The sequence below is a fragment of the Mobula hypostoma genome, chromosome 24 (genome assembly GCF_963921235.1).
Source record: "Mobula hypostoma chromosome 24, sMobHyp1.1, whole genome shotgun sequence".
NCBI classification, from domain to species: domain Eukaryota; kingdom Metazoa; phylum Chordata; class Chondrichthyes; order Myliobatiformes; family Myliobatidae; genus Mobula; species Mobula hypostoma.
The window spans coordinates 1,404,603-1,429,667 of NC_086120.1; the positions used below are offsets into that span (position 1 = coordinate 1,404,603).

Here is a 25,065-nt window from a genome sequence, read left to right on the forward strand (position 1 = left end):
TTTTGCACCGTGGACTGGTTTAATATTGACAATATTCTTGCGGACCGTGGGTGGGGGGGTTGTTCAAGTTCAACAATGCGTGACAGGGAATGAGGAAAGGTGCAGCTGACTCATATCGTTTCCTCACGGCCCGGTAGCACATCTTTGTGGCCCAGTGGTTGGGGACCACTGCCCTAGTCTATTGAATTGTTAGCATGCTCTATTTTCAAGTATCACTCCAAGTGAGAGGCATTATGTTGAATGGGTAGTAGCATCTTTCACACTGCAGATCCAAGTTTAGTACTCCAGTGCTCTTAAAAGCTTGTTCTAAACTAGGATTTCAATATCTTCTAAATAAAACCCAGAGAGTTTACTTTCAGTTGGGACTCCTACATATTATAACTGGTTGTTGAGGAGACTCTGATTTTGCTCTAGGAAATCAGGAGAGAAACTTCTTCGTTCCCCTGAATGATGCCAAATATCGTCACCCATAGCTGAAAGCTGTTGTTATAATTTTCCTTAAAAATGTTAGTTCAGCCACAGAAGATCGAACTTTATGTGCGTCCGCAATAAGATTGCTGGGTAATTTTCCAGATTCTGAAGTGTCCTTGTGAAGCCAGCCTGGGAAACATGGACAAGAGATCCTGCAGATGCTGGAAATCCAGGGCAACACATACAAAATGCTGAAGGAACTCAGCAGGTCAGGCAGCATCTATGGAAATTAATCAGCAGTCAACATTTTGGGTTGAGACTGTTCATCAAGACACTTGATGAATAGACTCGGCCCAGAACATTGTCTGTTGATACATTTCCATGTTGATGCTGGAACCATGGGATTGGTTTCTTGTGAGTGAAGGATAGGGGAGAAATGTTCATTAAAGATTTTGGTAGGGCAAGCGAACTTATTTCTTGTAACTAATAAATCATTGGAGAATATAGGTTTCAGTTAATTGACTAGAAAGCAAAAGATTTGACGACAGGTGCGTTGGAAGCTGTCAGTAGGTTCCTGGAGATGTGTTGGTGACCCGCAACTAAAATTGGGAGGAGCTGGAGATAATCAAGTATTATCATGGAGAAAGTGGGTGTTAGGAGGGGACAACTCTATAATAAGATTGAAAGTGAAAGAGATAATGCAAGGTGAAAAAAGATGGATGAGCAAAAGGAGGACTTGCAGAAACTGCTAGAGGTGGAGTGAGCACTGGAAATGCTAATTGTCAGGAATTGTTGAGCAATGTTTCAAATTGCAAAGAGACTTTTCCTTCAAAGTTTAAGAACTTTGCAATCATGTGGGAGGAAGAGAAAAGAGGTCCATGTAGGGATAAGATGGAGAACTAGTAGCAGGGTGGAAGCTGGTCCACAAGTACATCACTCAGACAGTCTTACACAGTATAGAGAAGACCACAGTGAGCACTGAATACTGTTGGTTAGGTTGGAGGAACTGGTGGCTTCACCTGAAAAGAGTTTGAGACATTGTTACTTTCATGTTCCTCATTTTTTTTTGGCTAGTTATTGTATTTCTGCACACATGGAAAGATATTGCAAGAAATTGAAAAATAACAGGGTTGTTCATGGGGGTCTTCTTTCCTGATATTGATTATCCTTAGTGCAAAATGTTTAGATGGGGTGGAATTTTTTTGGTAGGTCCAGAAAGGATTCCAGGCTCAATATCTACACTAGAGGAGAGGCTATATTGGATTTGGTGCAAGGCAGTAGGTGTGCTGAGCTGGTGTCTGATCTCTGTGGGAGGGCATTTCGGTGATTGTGACCTTTACTACAGCCTTGGAGAGGGATAGGAGGTGGTATTTAATAGGGGGAGGGGGAATTATAATGTTACTAGGCAGGAATTGGGGAGCATAAATTGGGAATTGATGTACGTTAACGTGGAGGTTGTTTAGGGAGCACTTACTAATGGTTCTGGATCGCTTTGCTATTTTAACAGGATAAGGATGTACTGTGAGAAAACCATGGTTGACAAGAGATGTAGAATGTGTCAAGAGGAAGAAAGAAGCTTAATGTTTAGGAAGCAAGGATCAGATGGAGCTTTATAGAGGTACAGGGTAGCCAGGAAGGAACTGAAGGATGGACTTTGGAGAGCTAGTGGGGGGCGGGGGGGGGGGCATGAGAAGGCTTTGGAGAGTAGGATTAAGGAAAACCCCTTGGCATCCTGTATGTACACGAAGAACAGGAGGATGTTGTGAGAGTGAGAATGGAACCAATCAGGGAGAGGAGAGGAAACATGCCTGGAGGTAGGGGAGGTCCTTATTGAATACTTTTGCTTAAGTGTTCAGCAGCAAGAGGGGCCTTGGTGATTGAGGACAGTGTATTGATGTTAAGAAAGAGGATATGCTGGAACCTTTGGAAAACATTAGGATAGATAAGTCCCTGGGGCCAGGTGGGATATACCCATGGTTACTGTGGGAAACGAGGGAGGAGATTGCTGCCCCCTTGGTGATAATATTTGCATCCTGTCTGTCCGCAGGAGTATACCAGATGATTAGCAGGTAGCTTATATTATTCTTTTGTTCTGAAAGAGAGGAGGGATAATCCTGCAAATTATAGATCAGTGAATCTTACTTCAGTGGTGGTGAAATTATTGAAGAGGATTGTGAATAGTTAAGTGAGTAGAAGATGAACTGATCTCCAAAAGTCATAAAGTTAAAGATGAAACATTCTTTTCAACATTTTAAGCAAGATTAGTGTATTTTTTTTGTTTTGTACAATTTTAGAGTGGTAAAAAAGGAAAGGAGCACCATGCAAAAGTTTGGGCACCCCAAGAGATTTGAGCTCTCAGATAATTTACCAAGGTCTCAGACCTTAGCATATTAGGGCTATGGCTTGTTCACAGTCATCATTAGGAAAGGCCAGGTGATGCAAATTTCAAAGCTTTAAAAATACCCTGACTCCTCAAACGTTATCCCAACAATCAGCAGTCATGGGCTCCTCTAAGCAGCTGCCTAGCACTCTGAGCATTAAAATAAATGATGCTCACAAAGCAGGAAAAGGCTATAAGGAGATAGCAAAGTGTTTTCAGGTAGCCATTTCTTCAGTTCGTAATGTAATTAAGATGACAGTTAACAGGAATGATGGAGGTCACGTTGAGGTCTGGAAGACCAAGGAAACATCCGAGAGAACTGCTAGAAAGGCAAATCAAAACCCCCGTTTGACTGCAAAAGACCTTCAGGAAGATTTAGTTGACTCTGGAGTGGTGGTGCACTGTTCTACTGTGCAGGGACACCTGCACAAATATAACCTTCATGGAAGAGTCATCAGAAGAAAACCTTTCCTGCGTCCTCACCACAAAATTCAGTGTCAGAAGTTTGCAAAGGAACATCTAAACAAGCCTGATGCATTTTGGAAACAAGTACTGTGGACTGATGAAGTTAAAATAGAACTTTTTGGCCGCAATGAGCAAAGATGTGTTTGGAGAAAAAGGGGTGCAGAATTTCATTAAAAGAGCACCTCTCCAACTGTTAAGCACGGGGGTGGATCGATCAGGCTTGTGTTGCAGCCAGTGGCATGGGGAACATTTCACTGGTAGAGGGGAGAATGAATTTGATTAAATACCAGCAAATTCTGGAAGTAAGCATCACACCATCTGTATATTAAAAAAACAGATAATGATCCTAAACACACCTCAAAATCCACAATGAACTACCTCAAGAGGTGCAAGCTGAAGGTTTTGCCAGGGGCCTCTCAGTCCTCTGACCCTAAACATCATTGAAAATCTGTAGATAGACCTCAAAAGAGCAGTGCATGCAAGACGGCCCAAGAATCTCACAGAACTAAAAGCCTTTTGCAAGGAAGAATGGGCGAAAATCCGCCAAACGATAATTGAAAGACACTTAGCTGGCTACAGAAAGCGTTTACAAGCTGTGTTACTTGCCAAAGGGGGTGTTAACTAAGTTCTGACCATGCAGGGTGGCCAAATTTTTGCTTCAGGCCCTTTTCCTTTTTTGTTATTTTGAAACTGTAAAAGATGGAAATAAAAAAGATCTTAAAATATTAAAGAAATGTGTCATCTTTAACTTTGTCTTTTGGAAGGTCACCTTTTACTCGCTTAGCTATTCACAGTGACAGAAATTTTGACCGGGGTGCCCAAACCTTTGCATGCCACTTTGTTTTCTAACTTGGTGTAAAAGCAAAAGATGGCACAGATACTGGAATGGAGGTACGTTATGGAGCCTGAGTAGAACTGAAACAATGTTCCACATCTCCTACAGAGTTAAACCCATATGAGTTGCTGCAGTTACAACTTTCATTTTGAGAAAGTGAATAGAATCAAAGGAGAAATCAGTTAATGTGAGAGCCATTTCAGCCAAGAAGAGAATAGACTGGAGGAAGTCATGGGGCAAGTAACATCTGTGGTGGGAGGAGGAAGATATTTCAGTAACATCAATTCCTCCCTTCCCCATTCTCTCTTTCCTCACCCCCCACACACTGATAGTGTTCATAGCAGCTTTTTTTTCCACTAAAGAGAAGTGGAAGCGGACTAGATTGCTCTGTGTTTGTGGAAGAACTCTGGAGTTTAGATTGGATATCCATGGTGAAAAGGCCAGGAAACAAAAAAGTTAGATAGTATTAGAAATGATCTGAGTGTAAGGGATGCAACTTGGGTGGGGGTGGCCCAGAACATTGGAAATTAAACATTACTATATGTAGCGAGAACATATTGGTCTCCTGGGGTTATTTTGATGGATCAAAATGAGGGAGCCCATTGTGAGTGATGAAGACTCATGGCCAAAGAACTGGAGATCGGTACAAAGGGGGCAGAATAGGACTTCAGCTTCATAAGCTCAACTCTTCAACGTGGGGAGGGAAAGGCTTCTGAGGATTAATTGTGGTCAAGATGGGAAGATCAGAAGCAAATGGTGAGATTAGTTGAAGAGTGAATGAAAGGAAAATGGAAAGAGGATCTGGAGGAATATTTGAATGCAAGTTGATCCTTTATTTGAAAGCACGAAATACAATAAATGTTTAGAAGTGCTGAATAATGATGAAGTGGAGCTGAAAGCTAGACCAGGTTGAAGAATGTGAATTGGTTCTGCTGAAGAGAAGGTTCAAAAGCGTATTGCATAGTGATGAGAATTATAAGTTATGATCAAGAATGTATTGCCCAATTTCTAATGAACTGGATAACTGCTGTTAAAGAAGAAATTTGGATACCTAAAGGGGAATGAAGTGAAGTGGGTCAAAATACTAAATCTTGAGACAGAATTGATGGAACAAGTGACCTTAATTTGTTTTGTGAAATTCCATGAACATCCAGTGCTTTTCTCTCCTGCAGAGAGCGAGATATATGGGAGCGAGAAAGCCGACGGGAACGTGAAGGTAGAGAAATGCTGGAGAGGGAACGAAGCCGCTTGCAAATTGAGAGGATGCGACTCGAACGAGAGAGACTGGAGCGAGAAGCACTGGAAAGAGAGAGGTTACTTATAGAAGAAGTAAGTTAAAAATCTAGGCAGTTGGTCAAAGTCTTACAGCACAGAAAGAGGCTGTAGCTGCTAACAATCCTGATTCCAGCCAATCCCCTGGATGAAAAATCTGTTACTGTGTAACCTGCCTCTGTTCCTCATAATTCTGTACACTTTGGTCAGGTTCCCCTGCTCTAAGGAAAACAAACTGAAATAGTCTACCCTAGTCAAATCCTGGTAAACCACCTCTGCATTCTAGGTTAAGGCTAGAGTACTGTATGCAGTTCTGAACAATGTTTTACAAAGTTGCCCCATACCTTCTCTTTTCTTAGGTTCTATGCCCCACATGCTACCTTCGTTATATTATCTTCCTGTTCTTCAGTATTTTGAAGATTACTCAATTACACAAGGACTGAAATAACCAAAGAAAGAGGATGCTGCGTTTTTGATTTGCAGAGCATCATACCTGCAGATCTGTCTGGTTGACAGAAATAAATTGAGAAATGTATAAGATGCAAAATTGAACCCAAGGGACTAGAGTAGTGCCTACATTGGAAGGCTACCTAGAAATGACACATTTATGATAAATGTAATGACAGTTGTAGGTAACTTATGGGCTACCCTCAAGGTTCAGTTCTTAACCCTCAAAATTTACTGTTTTTATTAATGACTTGGAAAAGTGGGCAGTATTCACATTTATTGGCAACACTAAAAATAGATGGAAATGCACATTGTGATGGAGATGTGATTCAATTGATAATTGAGTGGGTATGTGAAAATTTAGCAAATTTAAGTTTAATTTGGGTAAGTGTTAGGTCATTAACTTGGTGAGAAATCACATTGTTATCAAATAGAGACTGGAAATGAGTGAAGTACGGGGGATCTAGGTGTTGTATGAATCACAATATTAGCAAGTGCAACAAGTTAAGAAAGCAAATAGAACATTGCAACATACATCAAAGTTGCTGGTGAACGCAGCAGACCAGGCAGCATCTGTAGGAAAAGGTGCAGTCGACGTTTCAGGCCGAGACCCTTCGTCAGGACTAACTGAAGGAAGAGTGAGTAAGGGATTTGAAAGTTGGAGGGGGAGATCCAAAATGATAGGTGAAGACAGGAGGGGGAGGGATAGAGCCAAGAGCTGGACAGGTGATAGGCAAAAGGGGATACGAGAAGATCATGGGACAGGAGGTCCGAGAAGAAAGACAAGGCGGGGGGGACCCAGAGGATGGGCAAGAGGTATATTCAGAGGGACAGAGGGAGAAAAGGGAGAGTGAGAGAAAGAATGTGTGCATAAAAATAAGTAACAGATGGGGTACGAGGGGGAGGTGGGGCCTTAGCGGAAGTTAGAGAAGTCGATGTTCATGCCATCAGGTTGGAGGCTACCCAGACGGAATATAAGGTGTTGTTCCTCCAACCTGAGTGTGGCTTCATCTTTACAGTAGAGGAGGCCGTGGATAGACATGTCAGAATGGGAATGGGATGTGGAATTAAAATGTGTGGCCACTGGGAGATCCTGCTTTCTCTGACGGACAGAGTGTAGATGTTCAGCAAAGCGGTCTCCCAGTCTGTGTCGGGTCTCGCCAATATATAAAAGGCCACATCAGGAGCACCGGACGCAGTATATCACCCCAGTCGACTCACAGGTGAAGTGTTGCCTCACCTGGAAGGACTGTTTGGGGCCCTGAATAGTGGTAAGGGAGGAAGTGTAAGGGCATGTGTAGCACTTGTTCCGCTTACAAGGATAAGTGCCAGGAGGGAGATCAGTGGGGAGGGGTGGGGGGGACGAATGGACAAGGGAGTTGCGTAGGGAGCGATCCCTGCAGAATGCAGGGGGGGGGGAGGGAAAGATGTGCTTCGTGGTGGGATCCCGTTGGAGGTGGCGGAAGTTACGGAGAATAATATGTTGGACCCGGAGGCTGGTGGGGTGGTAGGTGAGGACCAGGGGAACCCTATTCCTAGTGGGGTGGCGGGAGGATGGAGTGAGAGCAGATGTATGTGAAATGGGGGAGATGCGTTTAAGAGCAGAGTTGATAGTGGAGGAAGGGAAGCCCTTTTCTTTAAAAAAGGAAGACATCTCCCTCGTCCTAGAATGAAAAGCCTCATCCTGAGAGCAGATGCGGCGGAGACGGAGGAATTGCGAGAAGGGGATGGCGTTTTTGCAAGAGACAGGGTGAGAAGAGGAATAGTCCAGATAGCTGTGAGAGTCAGTAGGCTTATAGTAGACATCAGTGGATAAGCTGTCTCCAGAGACAGAGACAGAAAGATCTAGAAAGGGGAGGGAGGTGTCGGAAATAGACCAGGTAAACTTGAGGGCAGGGTGAAAGTTGGAGGCAAAGTTAATAAAGTCAGCGAGTTCTGCATGTGTGCAGGAAGCAGCGCCAATGCAGTCGTCGATGTAGCAAAGGAAAAGTGGGGGACAGATACTAGAATAGGCACGGAACATAGATTGTTCCACAAAGCCAACAAAAAGGCAGGCATAGCTAGGACCCATACGGGTGCCCATAGCTACACCTTTAGTTTGGAGGAAGTGGGAGGAGCCAAAGGAGAAATTATTAAGAGTAAGGACTAATTCCGCTAGACGGAGCAGAGTGGTGGTAGAGGGGAACTGATTAGGTCTGGAATCCAAAAAGAAGCGTAGAGCTTTGAGACCTTCCTGATGGGGGATGGAAGTATATAAGAACTGGACATCCATGGTGAAAATAAAGCGGTGGGGGCCAGAGAACTTAAAATCATCGAAAAGTTTAAGAGCGTGAGAAGTGTCACGAACATAGGTCGGAAGGGATTGAACAAGGGGTGATAAAACTGTGTCGAGGTATGCAGAAATGAGTTTGGTGGGGCAGGAGCAAGCTGAGACAATAGGTTGGCCAGGACAGGCAGGTTTGTGGATCTTGGGTAGGAGGTAGAAACGGGAAGTGCGGGGTGTGGGAACTATAAGGTTGATAGCAGTGGATGGGAGATCCCCTGAGCGGATAAAGTTGGTGATGGTGTGGGAGACAATGGCCTGGTGCGCCTTAGTGGGGTCACGATCGAGGGGTAAATAAGAGGAGGTATCCGCGAGTTGTCGCTGTGCCTCGGCAAGGTAGAGGTCAGTACGCCAGACTACAACAGCACCCCTCTTATCGGCGGGTTAATAATAAGGTTAGGATTAGTGCGGAGGGACATAAAAATAAGTAACAGATGGGGTACGAGGGGGAGGTGGGGCCTTAGCGGAAGTTAGAGAAGTCGATGTTCATGCCATCAGGTTGGAGGCTACCCAGACGGAATATAAGGTGTTGTTCCTCCAACCTGAGTGTGGCTTCATCTTTACAGTAGAGGAGGCCGTGGATAGACATGTCAGAATGATGTTCATGCCATCAGGTTGGAGGCTACCCAGACGGATCTCCCCCTCCCCCTCCAACTTTCAAATTCCTTACTCTCTCTTCCTTCAGTTAGTCCTGATGAAGGGTCTCGGCCTGAAACGTTGACTGCACCTCTTCCTACAGATGCTGCCTGGCCTGCTGCGTTCACCAGCAACTTTGATATGTGTTGCTTGAATTTCCAGCATCTGCAGAATTCCTGTTGTTTGCCCTTAATAATCTCATATGTTTCAATAAGATCCCCTCTCAGCCTTCTAAATTCCAGAATATACAAGCCCAGTTGCTCCAATCTTTTGACATATGTCAGTCCCGCCATCCCGGGAATTAACCTTGTGAACCTATGCTGCACTCCCTCAATAGCAAGAATGTCCTTCCTCAAATTTGGAAACCAAAACTGCACACAGTACTCCAGGTGTGGTCTCACCAGGGCCCTGTACAGCTGCAGAAGGACCTCTTTGCTCCTATACTCAGTTCCCCTTGTTATGAAGGCCAGCATGCCATTAGCTTTCTTCACTGCCTGCTGTAGCTGCATGATTGCTTTCAGTGACTGATTTACAAGAACACCTAGATCTTGTTGTACTTCCCCTTTTCCTAACTTGACTCCAGTTAGATAATCTGCCTTCCTGTTCTTACCACCAAAGTGGATAACCTCACATTTGTCCACATTAAACTGCATCTGTCATGCATCTGCCCACTCACCCAGCCTGTCCAAGTCACCCTGCATTCTCATAACATTCTCCTCACATTTCACACTGCCTCCCAGCTTTGTGTCATCGGCAAATTTGCTAATGTTACTTTTAATTCCCTCATCTAAATCATTAATATATATTGTAAACAGCTTGCGTCCCAGCACTGAACCCTGCGGTACCCCACTGGTCACCGCCTGCCATTCCGAAAGGGACCCGTTAATCGCTACTCTTTGTTTTCTGTCAGCCAGCCAATTTTCAATCCATGTCAGTACTCTGCCCCCAATACCATGTGCCCTAATTTTGCCCACTAATCTCCTACGTGGGACTTGTATCAAAGGCTTTCTGAAAGTCCAGGTACACTACATCCACTGGCTCTCCCTTGTCCATTTTCATAGTTACATCCTCAAAAAATTCCAGAAGATTAGTCAAGCACAGTTTCCCCTTCGTAAATCCATGCAGACTTGGACCAATTCTGTTACTCCTATCCAGAGGTGTCGTAATCCATGTAACCAATAAGGTCCTAGTTTGATTCTAACTTGGACTATTAGCTGAGTCGGGGGGAAAATAGGTAATTGTGATTGGTTTCCAAAATAGATGATAACCATCCAAGGTGAGCATTCTTGCGACTTAAGTTGAGAGGTCTCTCACACTCTTTGCACTGTCAATTTGAGGAAACTTCAGAATTATTATGGATGCCCCCAAGCATGTACTTTAGCTGTAGTCATGACTTTAAAGAAATCATGGTTTACTTCAGTATTAAAGATAGGAGACCCTTCAGTATTTTAATAAAAATTTGAGTATTTGGTAAAATATTCATTTTAAGAACTGCACTTAGTGAAGTTGAATCATACAGATCTGCTGAGCTAACTGATGTCAACTCTTTAATGCAGAATCAATGGGTTTGATTCTTGCACACTCCCTGTTTTTACGGCCATTGTTCTAATTCCATTAATGCGAATAACTGGTGTAAGCAGTATAACAGTTTGCTTGTCATGCTCTTGCCTCAGTTGAATGTAATTGCTTGTGTGAAGAATCTGGTGGTATCAGTTGCCTTTTGGAACTGTTAAATATGAGCACCTTCACGGAAAAGGTATTGGTAAAGGGGCATCAATAATGTGAATAAGCTTTTGAAAAGTACCTATCTGCTCATATTTCTAAAACTTTAGAGACTCCATACAAGACGTGCTTTGATCACACACAACAACTGAGTGAGAAACAAAAGTCAGCTGCCAACAATGAGATTGGCATGCTGGTTGGCTTAATAAGCTACTTGCAAGTTAAGTATTTGTTTTTTCACAATGATGTATGTTATTTCATACAGGAGAGGAGACGAGAACAGGAGCGAATACATCGCGAGAAGGAACAATTGTTCCGTGAGATGCACTATGAACAATCTATGAGGAGGCCTTACGATAGACCATACGAAAGGCCGTATGAAAGGTTTTATGATAGGCCTTATGAAAGACCATATGATAAGCCTTATGATAGGTAAAATGTCATTTTTCTTCCAGAGTTTTGCATGATGGTCTAATCACTATATAATGCCTTTGTCCTCCATTAAATGTTGTGATGTTATACTGTACAAACCAATTATCCTTGATAATGTCAGCTGATTTTATCTGGAATATTAGATTCATTATTCATGACTTGTGTGATGTGAAATTCATTGTTTTGCAGCAGCAGTACAGTGTAAAGACAAAATTGCTATAAATTACAAAAATAAAATAGTTCAAAAAAAAAAGGAATAGTGAAGGTACTAAAATTAGTTCAATGTACTGGGTTAGCTTGAAGAAGGTCTTTGGTTTGGAGTCATACTCTTCAAGATCAAACTTATTTGGATCACAGCAGAATTGTCTGAACTGCCAGCAATAAATGTCTTGACTCCATCTATGAGCTAAGGGACACGGGAAGTAAACCATGCAACCTGAGTGTTGTAAGTGGTGCAATTTCAAAAGGATAAACCTGAAATGTTCTTCCTAAATCTAGTTACAAAACAGAAATTATGCTGGAGTTTGTTTCCTCATTCCAAAAATCAAACTTATTCAACTTTTTTTACAAACCAAAAATAAAGATGTACATTGAGTAAACACAAGATTCTACAGATGCTGGTAATCAGAACAACACACACAAAATGCCAAAGGAGCTCAACAGGTTAGGCAGCATCTATGGAGAGGGATAAACAGATGACATTTTGGGTGGAGACTCCTCATCGGGACTGGAAAGGAAGGGAAGGGACAAGAAGCCTGAATAAGAAGGTGGTGGGAGGGGGTGTTGGAGTACAAGCTGGCAGGTGATGAGTGAAAACATGCGAGGAGGAAGCTGCATGAGGGAGGGATAATGAAGTGGGAAGCTGGGAAAGGATAGGTGGAAAAGGTAAAGGGCTGAAAAGGAAGGAATCTGATAGAGTAGTGGACCATGGAAGAAAGGGAAGGAAGAGGGCCACTAGACGGTGGTGATGGGCAGGTGAGCAGAAGGGAAATGGTAAGAGGGGAGCCAGAACAGGGAATGATAAAAGAAAGGGGGTGCAGTTGGAGAAATTACTGAAAGTTAGAGAAATCGATGTTCATCCCTTGGGCTTGAGGCTACCCAGATGGTGTTTCTCCACCAACCTGAGAGAATCCTCATCATGGCAGGAGAGGAGGTCATGGACTGACATGTCAGAATGGAAGTGGAATGAGTAATTAAAATGCATGGGTACTGGAAAAACTTGCCTTTGGTGATGGGTGGAGTGAGGGTGCTTGAAGAAGTGATCCCCAATCTGTGACAGGTCTCACCAGGACCACAGTAGATGACACTGATAGACTCGTCGCTGAAGTGTCATCTCACCTGGAAGGACTGTTTGGGGCCATGAATGGTTGTGAGTGAGGAGGTGTAGCACTTGTCCCTCTCCACTGATCTCCCTCCTGGCACTTACCCAGTGGTAAGACAAGTGGACAAGGGAGTCATATGGAGAGCACTCCCTGCGGAAAGCAGAGAGCTGGTGATGGGGGAAGGGAAGAGGAACAATGTGCTTAGTGGTAGGATCCATTAAAGATGGCAGAAGTTATGCATGATGACGTGATGGATACAGAGGCTTGTGGGGTGCTAGGTAAGGAGAAGGGGAGCTTTTGCCCTTTATGGTGATGGGACGATCTGCTGCGAGTGGATGTCTGGGAAATGGAGGAGGTGAGTGAGGGCAGCATCAATGGGAGAGGAAGGGAAACCTATTCTTTGAAGAAGTAGGACATCTCATGTATTCTGAAATGGAAATCCTCATCCTGAGGACAGATGCGGTGGAGACGAGCTGAGAAAAGGGAATGACCATCTTTATAAGTGATAGGTTTCACCAACACATCTAGCTTAGCAAAAACCCATCCTATGTTCCAAGGTATCATTGCCTCTGGTGATACGGAGGTGAAGGCAGAAAGAAAAACGTGTTGTGTTAACTAGAGAGAAAGAACATCACAGCAGTATTTAGAAAGCTATCTTAGGAGAGCATCCAGTGAGGCCCTATGGGTAGAACCTGACATTAAAAAGGGGTGATTATCCAAAAGTCAGCAGGAATTTGAGCAAATGTGGGAAATCATGGATAATGGAATAATAGGATTATAATAGTTTATGATTTCAACTTCCCGAATATTGATGTTTCAGCTTCCTTATTATTGACTTGGGCCTCTATAGTGCTGAGGAATTAGATGGGGCAGGATTTGTTAAGAACGTGCAAGGAAGTCTTCTGAAATGAAAAGTGGATGGGCCTCCTCTTAGGAAATGAGACTGGAGAAGTGCTTTATATTTCATTGGGAGAACACTTTAGGGTCAGTGGCCGAAATTCTATTACTAGCAAGACGGTTATGAGATAAGATGGGACTGAGCCTGACTTCAAAGTCCTAAATTGGGACAAGGATAATTTTAATGGTGCCTTAAAGGAACTCTGCCAAGTTGAGTTCCGCTAGATCATGTACATGTAAAAGTGAAGAAAAAGGCTGGTCAGGATTAGGGAACTTTATTTGAAGAAGATTATTAAGAATTTAGTAATAAGAATGGAATTGTGTGTAGCTAGGACTGATCAAATCAGTTGAAATATAAGGCATGCAGTCGTACACTTGAAATTGGAAAGCCAAAAAGGGGCCATTTCATATCTTTGGCAGGCAACAGAGGATCCTAAAATATTCTATAAAGGGCAAAAGAATAATTGGAAGAGAGGAGATTCTCTTGAAGATCAGGACATAGTACATTTCAGGCCCTTCAGTCCACAATATTATGCTGACCTTTTATTCTGCTCTTGAAATCAATCTCACCCTTTCCTCCTACATAGTCCTCTATTTTTCAGTCATCCATGTGCTTTTCTAAGCATTTATTTAAATATCCTTAATGTATCTGCCTCCAGCACGTCCCGTGACAGGGCATTCCACACATTCAGCACCATCTCTAAAATAAAATCTTGCCTCTCACTTTCCAAAAATCACCGTTAAATTGTGCCCCCTAATCCTAGCCATTTCTGTCCTGGAAAAAGTCACTGGAGGATCAATGAATGCTAGTATACCATATGCCTTCTTAACTACCCTGTCGTCTTGCGTGGCAACTTTGAGGGATTTATGGGCATGGACCTTAAGATCCTTTTGTTCCTCCACACTGCCAAGAGTCCTGCCATTAACCCTGTATTCTGCCTTCAAATTCAATCTTCCAAAATGAATTACTTCACACTTTTTCAGGTTGAATTCCATCTGCCACATCTCAGCCCAGTTCTGCATCTTGTTAATGTCCGGTTGCAACCTATGGCAATCTTCTACACTACCCACAACCTTACGGTCCTTCATGTCATCTGCAAACTTGCTAACCCACTTTCTACTTCCTCATCCAAGTCACTTATAAAAGAACAGATCCCAGTGGAAACACATTGGCCAGTGACCTCCAGGCAGAATATGTTTCATCTGCAACCACACTCTCCCTTTGGGCAAGCCAATTCTGAATCCATACGTCTAAGTTTCCCTGGATCCCATGCCTCTCGATTTTCTGAGTGAACCTACCATGGGGAACCTTGTTAGATACTGTACTAAAATGCATATCCACCACATCCACTGCACTACCTTCATCACATTCTCAAAGATTTCAATCAGGTTCATGAAGTGTGACTTGCTTCTCACAAAGTCATGCTGACTATCCCTCATCAGACTACTTCCTCAAATGTTTGGAAGTCCTGTTTCTAAGGATCTTCTTCAATAATTTGCTCACCATTGAGGTAAGACTCACTGGTCTGTAATTCTCAGGGTTATCCCTACTTCTTTTCACCCTCCACCCCCCACCCTCCAATTATATGGAGGGTTAATTATCTGGTACTACTGTGGCCAATGAAAGTGCAAAGATCATCTCCAAAGGCTCAGCAATATCTTCCCTCGCTTTCTATAGTAACTTGGGGTATATTCTGTCTGGTCTATCGTAATTTATTTCAAAATGTTCTTTGTCTATCTTGTAACTCTCTAGAGCCCTTTCTTCAGCCTTGCTTCCAATACCTTAATAAGCTTCCTTCTTCCTTTTGACAAGATGATCTACCTTAAATGAATGCACATTAGCTATCCTCCCTCAGACAAACCTATCCAGAACCTATACAAGTGTATCCTAAACAACATCCACATTTCATTGTGCATTTTCCTGAGTACATCCATTCCCAATTTATGCTCCCAAATCCCTACATTAATGCATCATAATTCCCTTTCCCTGAATTAAATGCTTGCCCATACCACCACCTATCCCTGTCAAGGCTATGGAAAGGTTCGGGAGTTGTGGATATTGTCTCAAATGCTCACCCACCAACAGATCTGACATCTGGCCTGGTTCATTGACTAACACCAGATCCAGTATGGCCTCCTCTTGTCACCCTGTCTACATGTTGAGTCAGGAATCTTTCCTGGACACCTAACAAATTCTGCCTCTTCTAATCCTTTTAATATTAGGCACAAGTCACACATAGCAACAACCTTGTTATTTTTGCACCTTTCCAAAATCTGGCTCCTGATCTGTTCTTCAGTGACTTGCAAGGGGTAGGGGGTGTCTATAGAATACTCCCAATAGAGTGATGAATCTTTTTATTTCTAATTTCACCCACACTCAGTAGAAAATCCCTCCACAGTGTTCTCCCTTTCTGTGGCTATGATGCTACCCCTGATTAGCAATGCCACTCCCCCATCTTTTACCTACCTCCCTGTCCCCTTTTGAGGCATTATCTCTGGAACATCCAGCAGTCATTCTTGCCCTTTTAACAGCCAAGTCTTGGGTAATTGCCACAACATCATAGTTCCATGTGCCAATGAATACTCTTTAATACTCTTACTCCTTGTTCTTCATACTACTTGCATTAAAATGGATATAATTCAACCCATCCCACTGACAGCAATTTTGCTCTATCAACTGTTCATCCTTTCTTACAATCTCTCTATATACTGCATCTACCTGTACACCAACTGCTCATCCTCTGACCTATCACTCCAGTTCCCATCCCCCTGCCAAACTAGTTTAACCCCACTCTCAAGTTCAGGTGTAACCCATCCTACTTGTACAGGTCATGTCTTATCGAGAAGAGATTTCAATGATCCACAAATCAGAAACCTTGCCCTCTGCACCAATTTCTCAGCCACTATACATTCCTCTGCTATATCATCATATTCTTGCCCTCACTGGCACATGACATAAGCAGCAATCCAGAGATTAGTACTCTTGAGGTCCTGCTTTTGAACTTCCTACCTAGCTCCCTGTATATTCTGTTTAGGATTTCATCCTGTTTCCTGCCTATGTTGTGGGTATGAATACATAGCACAACTTCTGGCTGAGTATTCTCCCTATTTAGAATGCTGTGGTCCTGATGTGAGATATCCCTGACTCTGGCACCATACCATCCAGATGTCTCTTTTACATTCACTCAATCTCCTTTCTGCTCCCCTAAGTATTGAATCCCCTACCACCATTGCACTCTTCTCTCCCCTTCCCCTTCCCCTCCCCCTCCCTTCTAAGCCACAGAGCCAGACTCAGTGCCAGAGACCTGGTATCTGCAACGTTCTCCTGTTAGGTCATCCTCCCCATCAGTTGTACAGTGGTACAGCTGTTATTGGGGAAATGGCCACGGGTTACTCCACACTGTCTATTCTCTTTTCCTCTGCTGAAAGACACCCTGCCTTCTGCAACTTTTGGGTGACTATCTCCCTGTAACTCCTATCTGTCACCACCTCAGCCTCCTGTATGAGATGACGGATATCTAGCTTTAACTCCAGTTCCCTAACTTTGTAAGAAGCTGCAACTAGATGGACTTCATGCAAATGTAGTTATTAGGGAGACTAGAGGTCATCCCAAACTCTCATGTCTGACGTGAAGAACACAGCACTGATCACTACACTAGTTGGGCACTAATATATAAGGATGGAAACTTACTAGAAACCTACATTAGCCTCTGCCTGTCCTCACTGAAGCCTCTTGGGTGAAAGCTCGTCCACTTTTGCAGTGTCCCGCTCCAACAATGGCAGCTCTACTTAAACCTAAAATTTTTATTGGCCGTAACAAGTGTATAATTACACAATAATTTCAAGCCCACCAAATGGCCTGACAGCTCTGCTAACTTTATCAAAACTCATCTTCAAAATCCACAGGCCTACGGCTCTGCCGATCTCAGGGGGGTCAAATGACCTGACTAGCCCCACTGGCTTTTTCAAGGCAACGAAAATTAAGTGTGGTCCAACCAGAGTTTTATAGAATTGCAGCTTTTGAATTCATTCTCCCAAAAGTGAAGGCCAACAGACTATACACCTCCTTAACTACCCCATCAACTTCTGTGGCAACTTTGAGGGATCTACAGCCATGGCTCCCAAGATCCTTCTAACACTGCTAAGAATTCTGCATTAACCCTGTATTCTGCCTTCAAATTCGACCATCTAAAGTGATTCACTTCACAGAGTTGAACTGCATCTGACACTTCTCAGCCCAGCTCTGAATCATGTCAATGTCCCGTTATAACCTACAACAGCCTACATTATTCACAGCTCCACTGACTTTCGTGTCATCTGCAAACTTACAACTCATCCTTTCACTTCCTCTTGCAATTCAATTATAAAAATCACAAAGAACACGGATCCCTAAATAGATCCCTGCTGAATACAGCTAGTCACTAGCCTACAGGTCACATACACTCCACCTATAATCACCCTGTTTTCTTTGTGCAAGCCAATTCTATATCCACACAGCCAAGTTTCCCAAGGTCCCATGCCTCTTGGCTTTCTGAATAAGCCTACCAAGGAGAACCTTATCAAACATCTTAATAAAATCCATATATACTACCTTCATCATTAAGCTTTGTCAAATCCTCAAAGAATTCAATCAGGCTTGTGAGGTCATGCCGGCTATCCCTATCAGACTATGCTCCTTCAAATTCTTGAAGAACCTTCTCAAATAATTTTCCCACTACTGAAGTAAGACTTACAGGTCTGTCATTCTCAGTGTTATCTTTATTCCTCAACTGTGGTGATTCATACGTGAAACCATAGGAAATTGCTGAAGTCTTAAATGAATACTTTGAGTTTGAATTTACTTCTGAGAAAGATCTGCAACCTTGTGAGTTTAGAGGAAGGAACTGTTATGTTCTGGAGCAGATCATCATAACAAGGAAGGGGGTATTGGAGGTCTTGAAATAGGTGAAGGTGAATAAATCTCTGGGATTTGACCAGGTGTATCATAGGTCATTACTGGAAGCTGTGGCCATGGCAGAGCATTTTGTATTTTCATCAGCCATAAATGAGGTAATGAAACTGAGGATAGCTAATGTGCATTCATTTAATAAACAGCATGGGGACAAGTCAAGAAACTACAGGCCAGTGATCCTTGCATCAATGATGGGAAAGTTATTGGAAAGGATTTTGTGAGATTAGATCTATTTATTAACATGTACTGTATGTCAGAATATACAGTGAAATGCATTGACTGCATTAGCAGCCCACAAGTGTCACCTACACATTCTGGTGCTAACATATCATGCCCACAATGTTCAGCAGAACAACATGCTGCCAATAAGCAGAAGCAACAGCAAATCAAAATAATAACAAAGCAAAACAAGCTAGTCCCTACTGCCTACACACAAAGCCAGGCCTGCAGCCCCAGGACAGGCCTCTTCCAGGTCTCTGACTTCCAGTCCTTGGCCTAGGCCCCGGACTTGCAAACTAGTAAATATCATGCCTCCAACTTGCTAAGCTAGGGGATTCCCTGGATTGGCCAACCCATGGCTTCCACCTTCGGATTTTTACTTCTGGTCTCTACAGTCTCGGGACCTCAACCTCCAGGGTTTGACCTCCAGAATCTCTGATCTGTGGGTTTTGACCCCGGTTCTCGCCGATCACATCTCTTGATTTCAGGACCTGCCGACCTCAGGACTTTGACCTTTGGATTCGCTGATCATGGGCTTCCGACCAAAGGATTTGCCAGCCTCTGGGTTTCATTGCTGTGTCCACAGAGTGGGCTCCATTACTGTGGATTAAGCAGTCACTTGCTTGTGGTGAGTAAGCGCGAGGTAGGATCAACCTACATTTGTGAAGACGTAGACAGACTAGGGATAGTCAACGGGACTTTGTGCATGGGAAATCATGTCTCAGGAATTTGATTGAATTCTTCGAAGAGGTGACCAAGAGGATTGTTGATAGTTGTATAAATGTACTTTAGCAGGGTCTTTGACGAGATCCCTCGTGGTAGATTGATCACCTGGAAGCCTGCCGCAGGGATTGGAGCTGGGTTCTCTTGTCATATATATTAGTGATTTGGATGAGAATGTAAGTGGCCCGATTGGTACAGAAAATACCAAATTTCATGGTGTAATGTTACAAGATCAGCCAGCTGGGAAAGATGGGCTGAAAAATGACAGATGAAATTTGATGTGGACAAGTGTGAGGTGCTGCATTGTGGAAGGACAAAGAATGGTAAGGCTCTGAGGTGTGTATTAGAGCAAAGGGTCCTGGAAGTACAGATCCATAATTCCTTGAAAGTGGTATCACAGGTAGATAAGGGTTGTAAAGAGAACTTTTAATACGTTGGCCTTGAGTCAGGGCATTGAGTACAGGAGCTGAGATGTTATTTTGAAGTTGTGTAAGATGTTGGTGAAGCTGAATTTGGAGCATTGTGTGCAGTTCTAGTCACCTATCTACAGGAAAGATATCAATGCTTGAAAGAGTGCAGAAAAAATTTAAGACCATAAGACATAGGAGCAGAATTAGGCCATTCGACCCATCAATTCTACATTATTTGATCATGGCAGATCCATATCCCGCTTAACTCATTCTCCTACCTTCTCCCTGTAACCTTTCATGCCCTGACCTATCAAAGATCTATCAACTTCTGCCTTAAATACCCCCAATGACCTCGCCTCCACTGCCACCTGTGGTAAGGGATTCCACAGAATCACCACCCTCTGGCTAAATAAATCCCTCCTCATCTCCATTCTAAATGGACATTCCTCTGTTCTGAGGTTGTGCCCTCTGGTCCTAAACTCTCCCACGATAGGAAACATCCTCTCCACATCCACTCTATCTAGGCCTGTCAACATTCAATAGGTTATGGGATCCCTCCTCATTCTTTTAAATTCCAGTGAGTAAAGGCCTAGAGATATCAAACTCTCCTCATATGATAAGGCTATCATTCCCGGAGCCATTTTTGTGAACTCTCTTCAATGTCAGCACATCCATTCTTTGATAAAGGGCCCAAAACTTCTCATGATACTCCATGTGAGATCTCACCAGTGCCTTATAAAGGCTCAGTATTACATCCTTATTTTTATATTCTAGTCCTCTCAAAATGAATGCTAACATTGCATTTGCCTTCCTTACTAGCAACTCAACTGGCAGGTTTGCCTTTAGGGAGTCCAGCACGAGGACTGCCAAGTCCTTTTGCACCTGGAATTTTTGAATTTTCTCCCCTTTTCAAAAATAGTCTGTGCTTTTATTCCTTCCACCAAAGTGCATGACCATACACTTCCCGACATGGTTTTCCAATTGTCACTTCTTTGCCCATTCTCCTAATCTGCCTAAATCCTCTGCAGCCTCCCTGCTTCCTCAACACTGTCTGCCCTTCCACTCACCTTTGTATTATCCACGAACGTGGCCACAAAGCCATTAATTCCGTCATCCAAATCATTGACACAATGTAAAAAGTAGTCTCAACACCGACCCCTGCGGAACACCTCTGGTCACAGGCAGCCAATCAGAAAAGGCTCCCTTTATTTCCACTCTTTGCCTGCTGACAGTCAGCCAGTTTTCTAACCATGCTAGTGGCTTTCTTGTGATACCATGGGCTCTTACCTTGCAAAACAGCCTCATACTTTGTCAAAGGCCTTCTGAAAATCTAAGTGGACAACATCCACCAATCCCCTTCTGTCTATCCTGCTTGTTATTTCCTCAAAGAATTCCAACAGATTTGTCAGGCACGATTTTCCCTCAAAATATCCACGCCGACTATGGCCTACTTTATCATGTGCCTCCAGGTACCTTGAAACCTCATCTTTAACAATTGACTCCAACATCTTCCCAGCCACTGAGGTCAAGCTAAGTGGCCTATAATTTCCTTTCTTCTGCCTCCCTCCCTTCTTTAAGAGCAGAGTGACATCTGCAGTTTTCCAGAACTCTGGAACCATGCCACAATCTAGTGATTCTTGAAAGACCATTACTATTGGCTCCATAATCTCTTCAGCTACCTCTTTCAGAACCCTCGACTGTCATCCATCTGGTCCAGGTGACTTATCTACCTTTCAGCTTCCCAGGCACCCTCTTCCTTGTAATAGCAACTGCCCTCACTTCTGCCCCCTGACTCTCGATCTTTTCCACATGAAGAATGATACAAAATACTTATTATTCAGTTCGTCAGCCATTTCCATGTTCCCCATTACTACCTCTATAGCAGTCTGACATTGACTTTTGCCTCTCTTATACTCTTTATATATCTGAAAATCCTATTGGTATCCTCTTTGATATTATTGGCTAGCTTACCTTCATATTTCATCTTTTCCTCCATGGCATTTTTAGTTGCCACCTGTTGGATTTTAAAAGCTTCCGAAGCCTTTAACTTATCATTAGATTTTGCTCTATTTTATGCCGTCTCCTTTGCTTTTATGCTGTCTTTGACTTCCCTTGTCAGCCACAGTTGCATCATCCTGCCTTTATACTACAACTACTTCTTTGAGATGTCTCTATCCTGCACCTTCTGAATTGCTCCCAAAAACTTCAGCCATTGCTACTCTGCTGTCATCCCTGCTAGTGTCACCTTTTAATCAATTTTGGCCAGCTCTTCCTTCATGCTTTTGTAATTCCCTTTAACTTCACTGTAGTATTGATACATTTGACTTTAGCTTCCCTCTCTCAAATTACAGGATGAATTCTATCATATTATGATTACTGCCTCCTACCTTAATAACCCTAATCAAATCTGATTTATTACACAACTCTCAATACAGAATAGCTGATCCCCTAGTGGGCTCAACCACAAGATGTTCTAAAAAGCCATCTCATAGGCATCCTACAATTCTCTCTTTCAGAATCCAAAATCTGCACCAACCTGATATTCCTAATCTACTTGCATATTGAAATCCACTATGACAATCATAACATTGCCCTTTTGACATGCATTTTCTATTTCGCTTTGTAAGTTGTAGCCCACTGTTCAGAGGCCTTTCTATTACTCCCATCAGGGTCTTTTTACCATTGCAGTTTCTTAACCCAATGATTTACAGCCAATCCTATGTCACCTTTTTCTAAGGATTTGATTGCATTTTTTGCCAACAGAGCCGCGTCAACCCCCTGCCTACCTACCTGTCCTTTAAATACAATGTGTATCCTTGGATGTTAAGCTCCCAACTATAATCTTCTTTCAGCCAGGACTCAGTGATGCTCACAACATCATGCCTGCCAATCTGCATAATAATACTGCAAGCATTCAGATACAACATCTTCAGTCCTGTATTTGTCACCCTTTTCGATTTTGTCCCCCGTTACTGCAACTTATCCCATTGACTGCAATTTTGCCCTAACATCTGTCTTTCCTTCCTGACAGTCTCACTACACCCTGCCTCTGCTTATATACCAACTGCCTCATCCTTAGCCCTATTACTCAGTTACCCATCTTCCTGCCAAATTAGTTACAATCCTCTCCAACAGCTCTAGCAAACCTGTCTGCTAGGGTATTGGTTCCTGTCGGGTTCAAATGTAATCTGTCCCTTTAGTACAGGTTATACCTTTCCCAGGAGACATCGCAATGATCCAGAAATCTGAAACCCTGCCCTTGCACTAATTCCCCAGCCACGCATTCATCTGCCAAATCATCCTAATCTTATCCTCACTGGTGCATAGCACAGGCAGCAATCCAAAGATTACTACACTGGAGGTTGTGTTTTTCAGCTTTCTATTTAGCTCCCTAAGTTCTCTCTTCAGGACTTCCTCCAATTTCTGACCTATATCGTTGGTGCCAATATGTACCAAGACTTCTGGCTACTCACCAGGCAAGAATGTTGCTCAGGCTTGAGGCTCTGAGTTATAGGAAATGGGGAATAGTTTAGGATCTTATTCCCTGGAGTCCAGTAAATTAGGGGGGTAGATCTTAGAGTGGTATACAAAATTGTGAGGGGTATAGATCAGGTGAATGTATGCAGGCTTTATCCCCTGAGGTTGGGTGAAATGTGAACTAGAGGTCATAAGTTAAGGGTGAAAGGTGAAATATTTAAGGGGAAACTTCTCACTCAGAGGGTGGTGTGAGTGTGAAATGAGCTGCTAGCTGTAGTAGTAGATTCCAGTTCCATTATAACATTTAAGAGAAGTTTGGAAAAGTATGAGGATAAGAGGAGTATGGATGGGATGGGATTAGATTAGATAAAAGGTCAGGTTGGCATGGACTGGATGGCCAAAGGGCTGCTTCTGTGCTGTAGTGTCACTCCGTAATTCCATGGCAATAACTAGGGAAGTTGGCAAAAGTTATGGCAGATGGAATTTAAGTGTGAAGTGTTGCAATTCAGGAAGTTAAACCTGAGTAGGACATGTACTGTGAATGATAGTCCCCTGGGAAGTATTATTGAGTAGAGAGACCTTGGGGGTACAGTTGGCTGGTTCATGTTTACCTGTTTACCTGTTGGCCTGTTCCATTGGCTGAGGCATGGAATACAAGAACTGGTACAATTGTATAAAACACCAGTTCGGCTGCACTTGGTGTGTTATGTGCAGTTCTGGTCACCACACTACAGGAAGTATGTGATTAAGCTAAAGAGCATATAGAAAAATTCACAGAAACAATGCCTGGATTAAGGTCTTGAGTTATTAGGAGAGATAGGACAGGCTTGGTCTGTTGTTCCTGGAACAAAGGGATCTGAGAATTTACATAATAAAAGTATGTAAAAATTATCAAAGACATCGACTGGGTGGATGGTCAGTATCTGTTTCCTATGAGAGGTTTTCGGTTTATGGTGAGAGGAGGAGGTTTAAAGGGAATCTGAGGGGTAAATTTTCATAATAGAATAGTTCATATCTGAAAGGAGATGTCAGAGGATGTGGAAGAGGCAAGTAAAGGAACATTATTTAAGAAGCATCTTGAAAAGTATTTGAGTGAGCAAGGCATAAAAGGGGCATGGATTTCTTGTATCAAGTGGGATTAGTTTAGATGGACGCACACATTAGGGGTGAAGAGCCCAGAAGTGCTGCACAACTCAATTATCTGAGTCTATCAAATGCTTTCTGGGAATCCTATTACATCCTCTTGTTTTCATTTCCATTCTGTTATTAATAAATTTAACTTCCCTTTTATAGTTGACTTTGGTTGAATGCCTGAATATTTTTAAATCCTTTTAATAACTTCCAACAGTTTCCCTATAGCAGATGTTAAGCTAATGTCCTGTAATTTCCTGCTTTCTGCCTTTCTTGTATAATGAGTATTTGCTGTTTTCCAATATAATGGAACTATTCCCTAAGAAGCTTTAGAAAATGAAAACAGTTTTAATATCCTAAAGTTAAGTGCACATGGACCTGGAGACTTGTCAGCCAGCCAACAGTTGCTTTATACTTAACATCTGGAGAAACAGCATGCATCCTATCACCCCGTCACAGAATCTTGTTTATTTCACTGAGCTGCTGCATTTTTCTGAACTCCAGTATGACCTAATCTTATTTAGTTGTTCATCATTGGGCAGCATCTCATCCTAGGAAATGGTCAGAGTATCAAGCTGCTGTGATTCTAAGTCCAATGTATCCTTTAGCAATGCCCCAAACAAGGTTTTCCCTAACCTTAATACAGACTCAGCAAGGCTTTCTAGTTTTACTCCAGCAACCTTGGTATTAAGGTACACACACTTTCTTAATTACTTGCACCTCTATAAAATACAGAGCATTAAAGCACAGTACAGACCCTTTGGCACACAATGTTGTGCCAACCTTTTAATCTACACTTTCCTCTTAAATAGCCATCAATTTTTCTATCATCCATATGCCTATCTAAAAGTTTATTAAATGTTTATAATGTATCTTTATCACCACCTCAGGCAGGATGTTCTATGCACCCACCAGTGGGGGGGGAGGGGTGAACTTACTTCTGACATCTCTCCTCCTCATACCATCCTTCAATCTCTCAAAATTATGCCCCCCCCCCCCCAACCATTCTAGA

General features: G+C 42.8%; 1 protein-coding gene across 4 annotated transcripts in view; it reads left to right on the plus strand.

Moving 5' to 3' along the window:
- LOC134337584 (scaffold attachment factor B2-like) overlaps positions 1 to 25,065 on the plus strand; it is a 98,567-nt gene that overhangs the window by 39,953 nt on the left and 33,549 nt on the right. For all 4 annotated transcript variants that reach the window (XM_063032733.1, XM_063032730.1, XM_063032732.1 and 1 more), the window contains 2 exons: positions 5,264 to 5,420; positions 10,757 to 10,923. In XM_063032733.1, the coding sequence (XP_062888803.1) occupies positions 5,264 to 5,420; positions 10,757 to 10,923 (324 nt within the window). The remainder of the gene's footprint in view (positions 1 to 5,263; positions 5,421 to 10,756; positions 10,924 to 25,065) is intronic.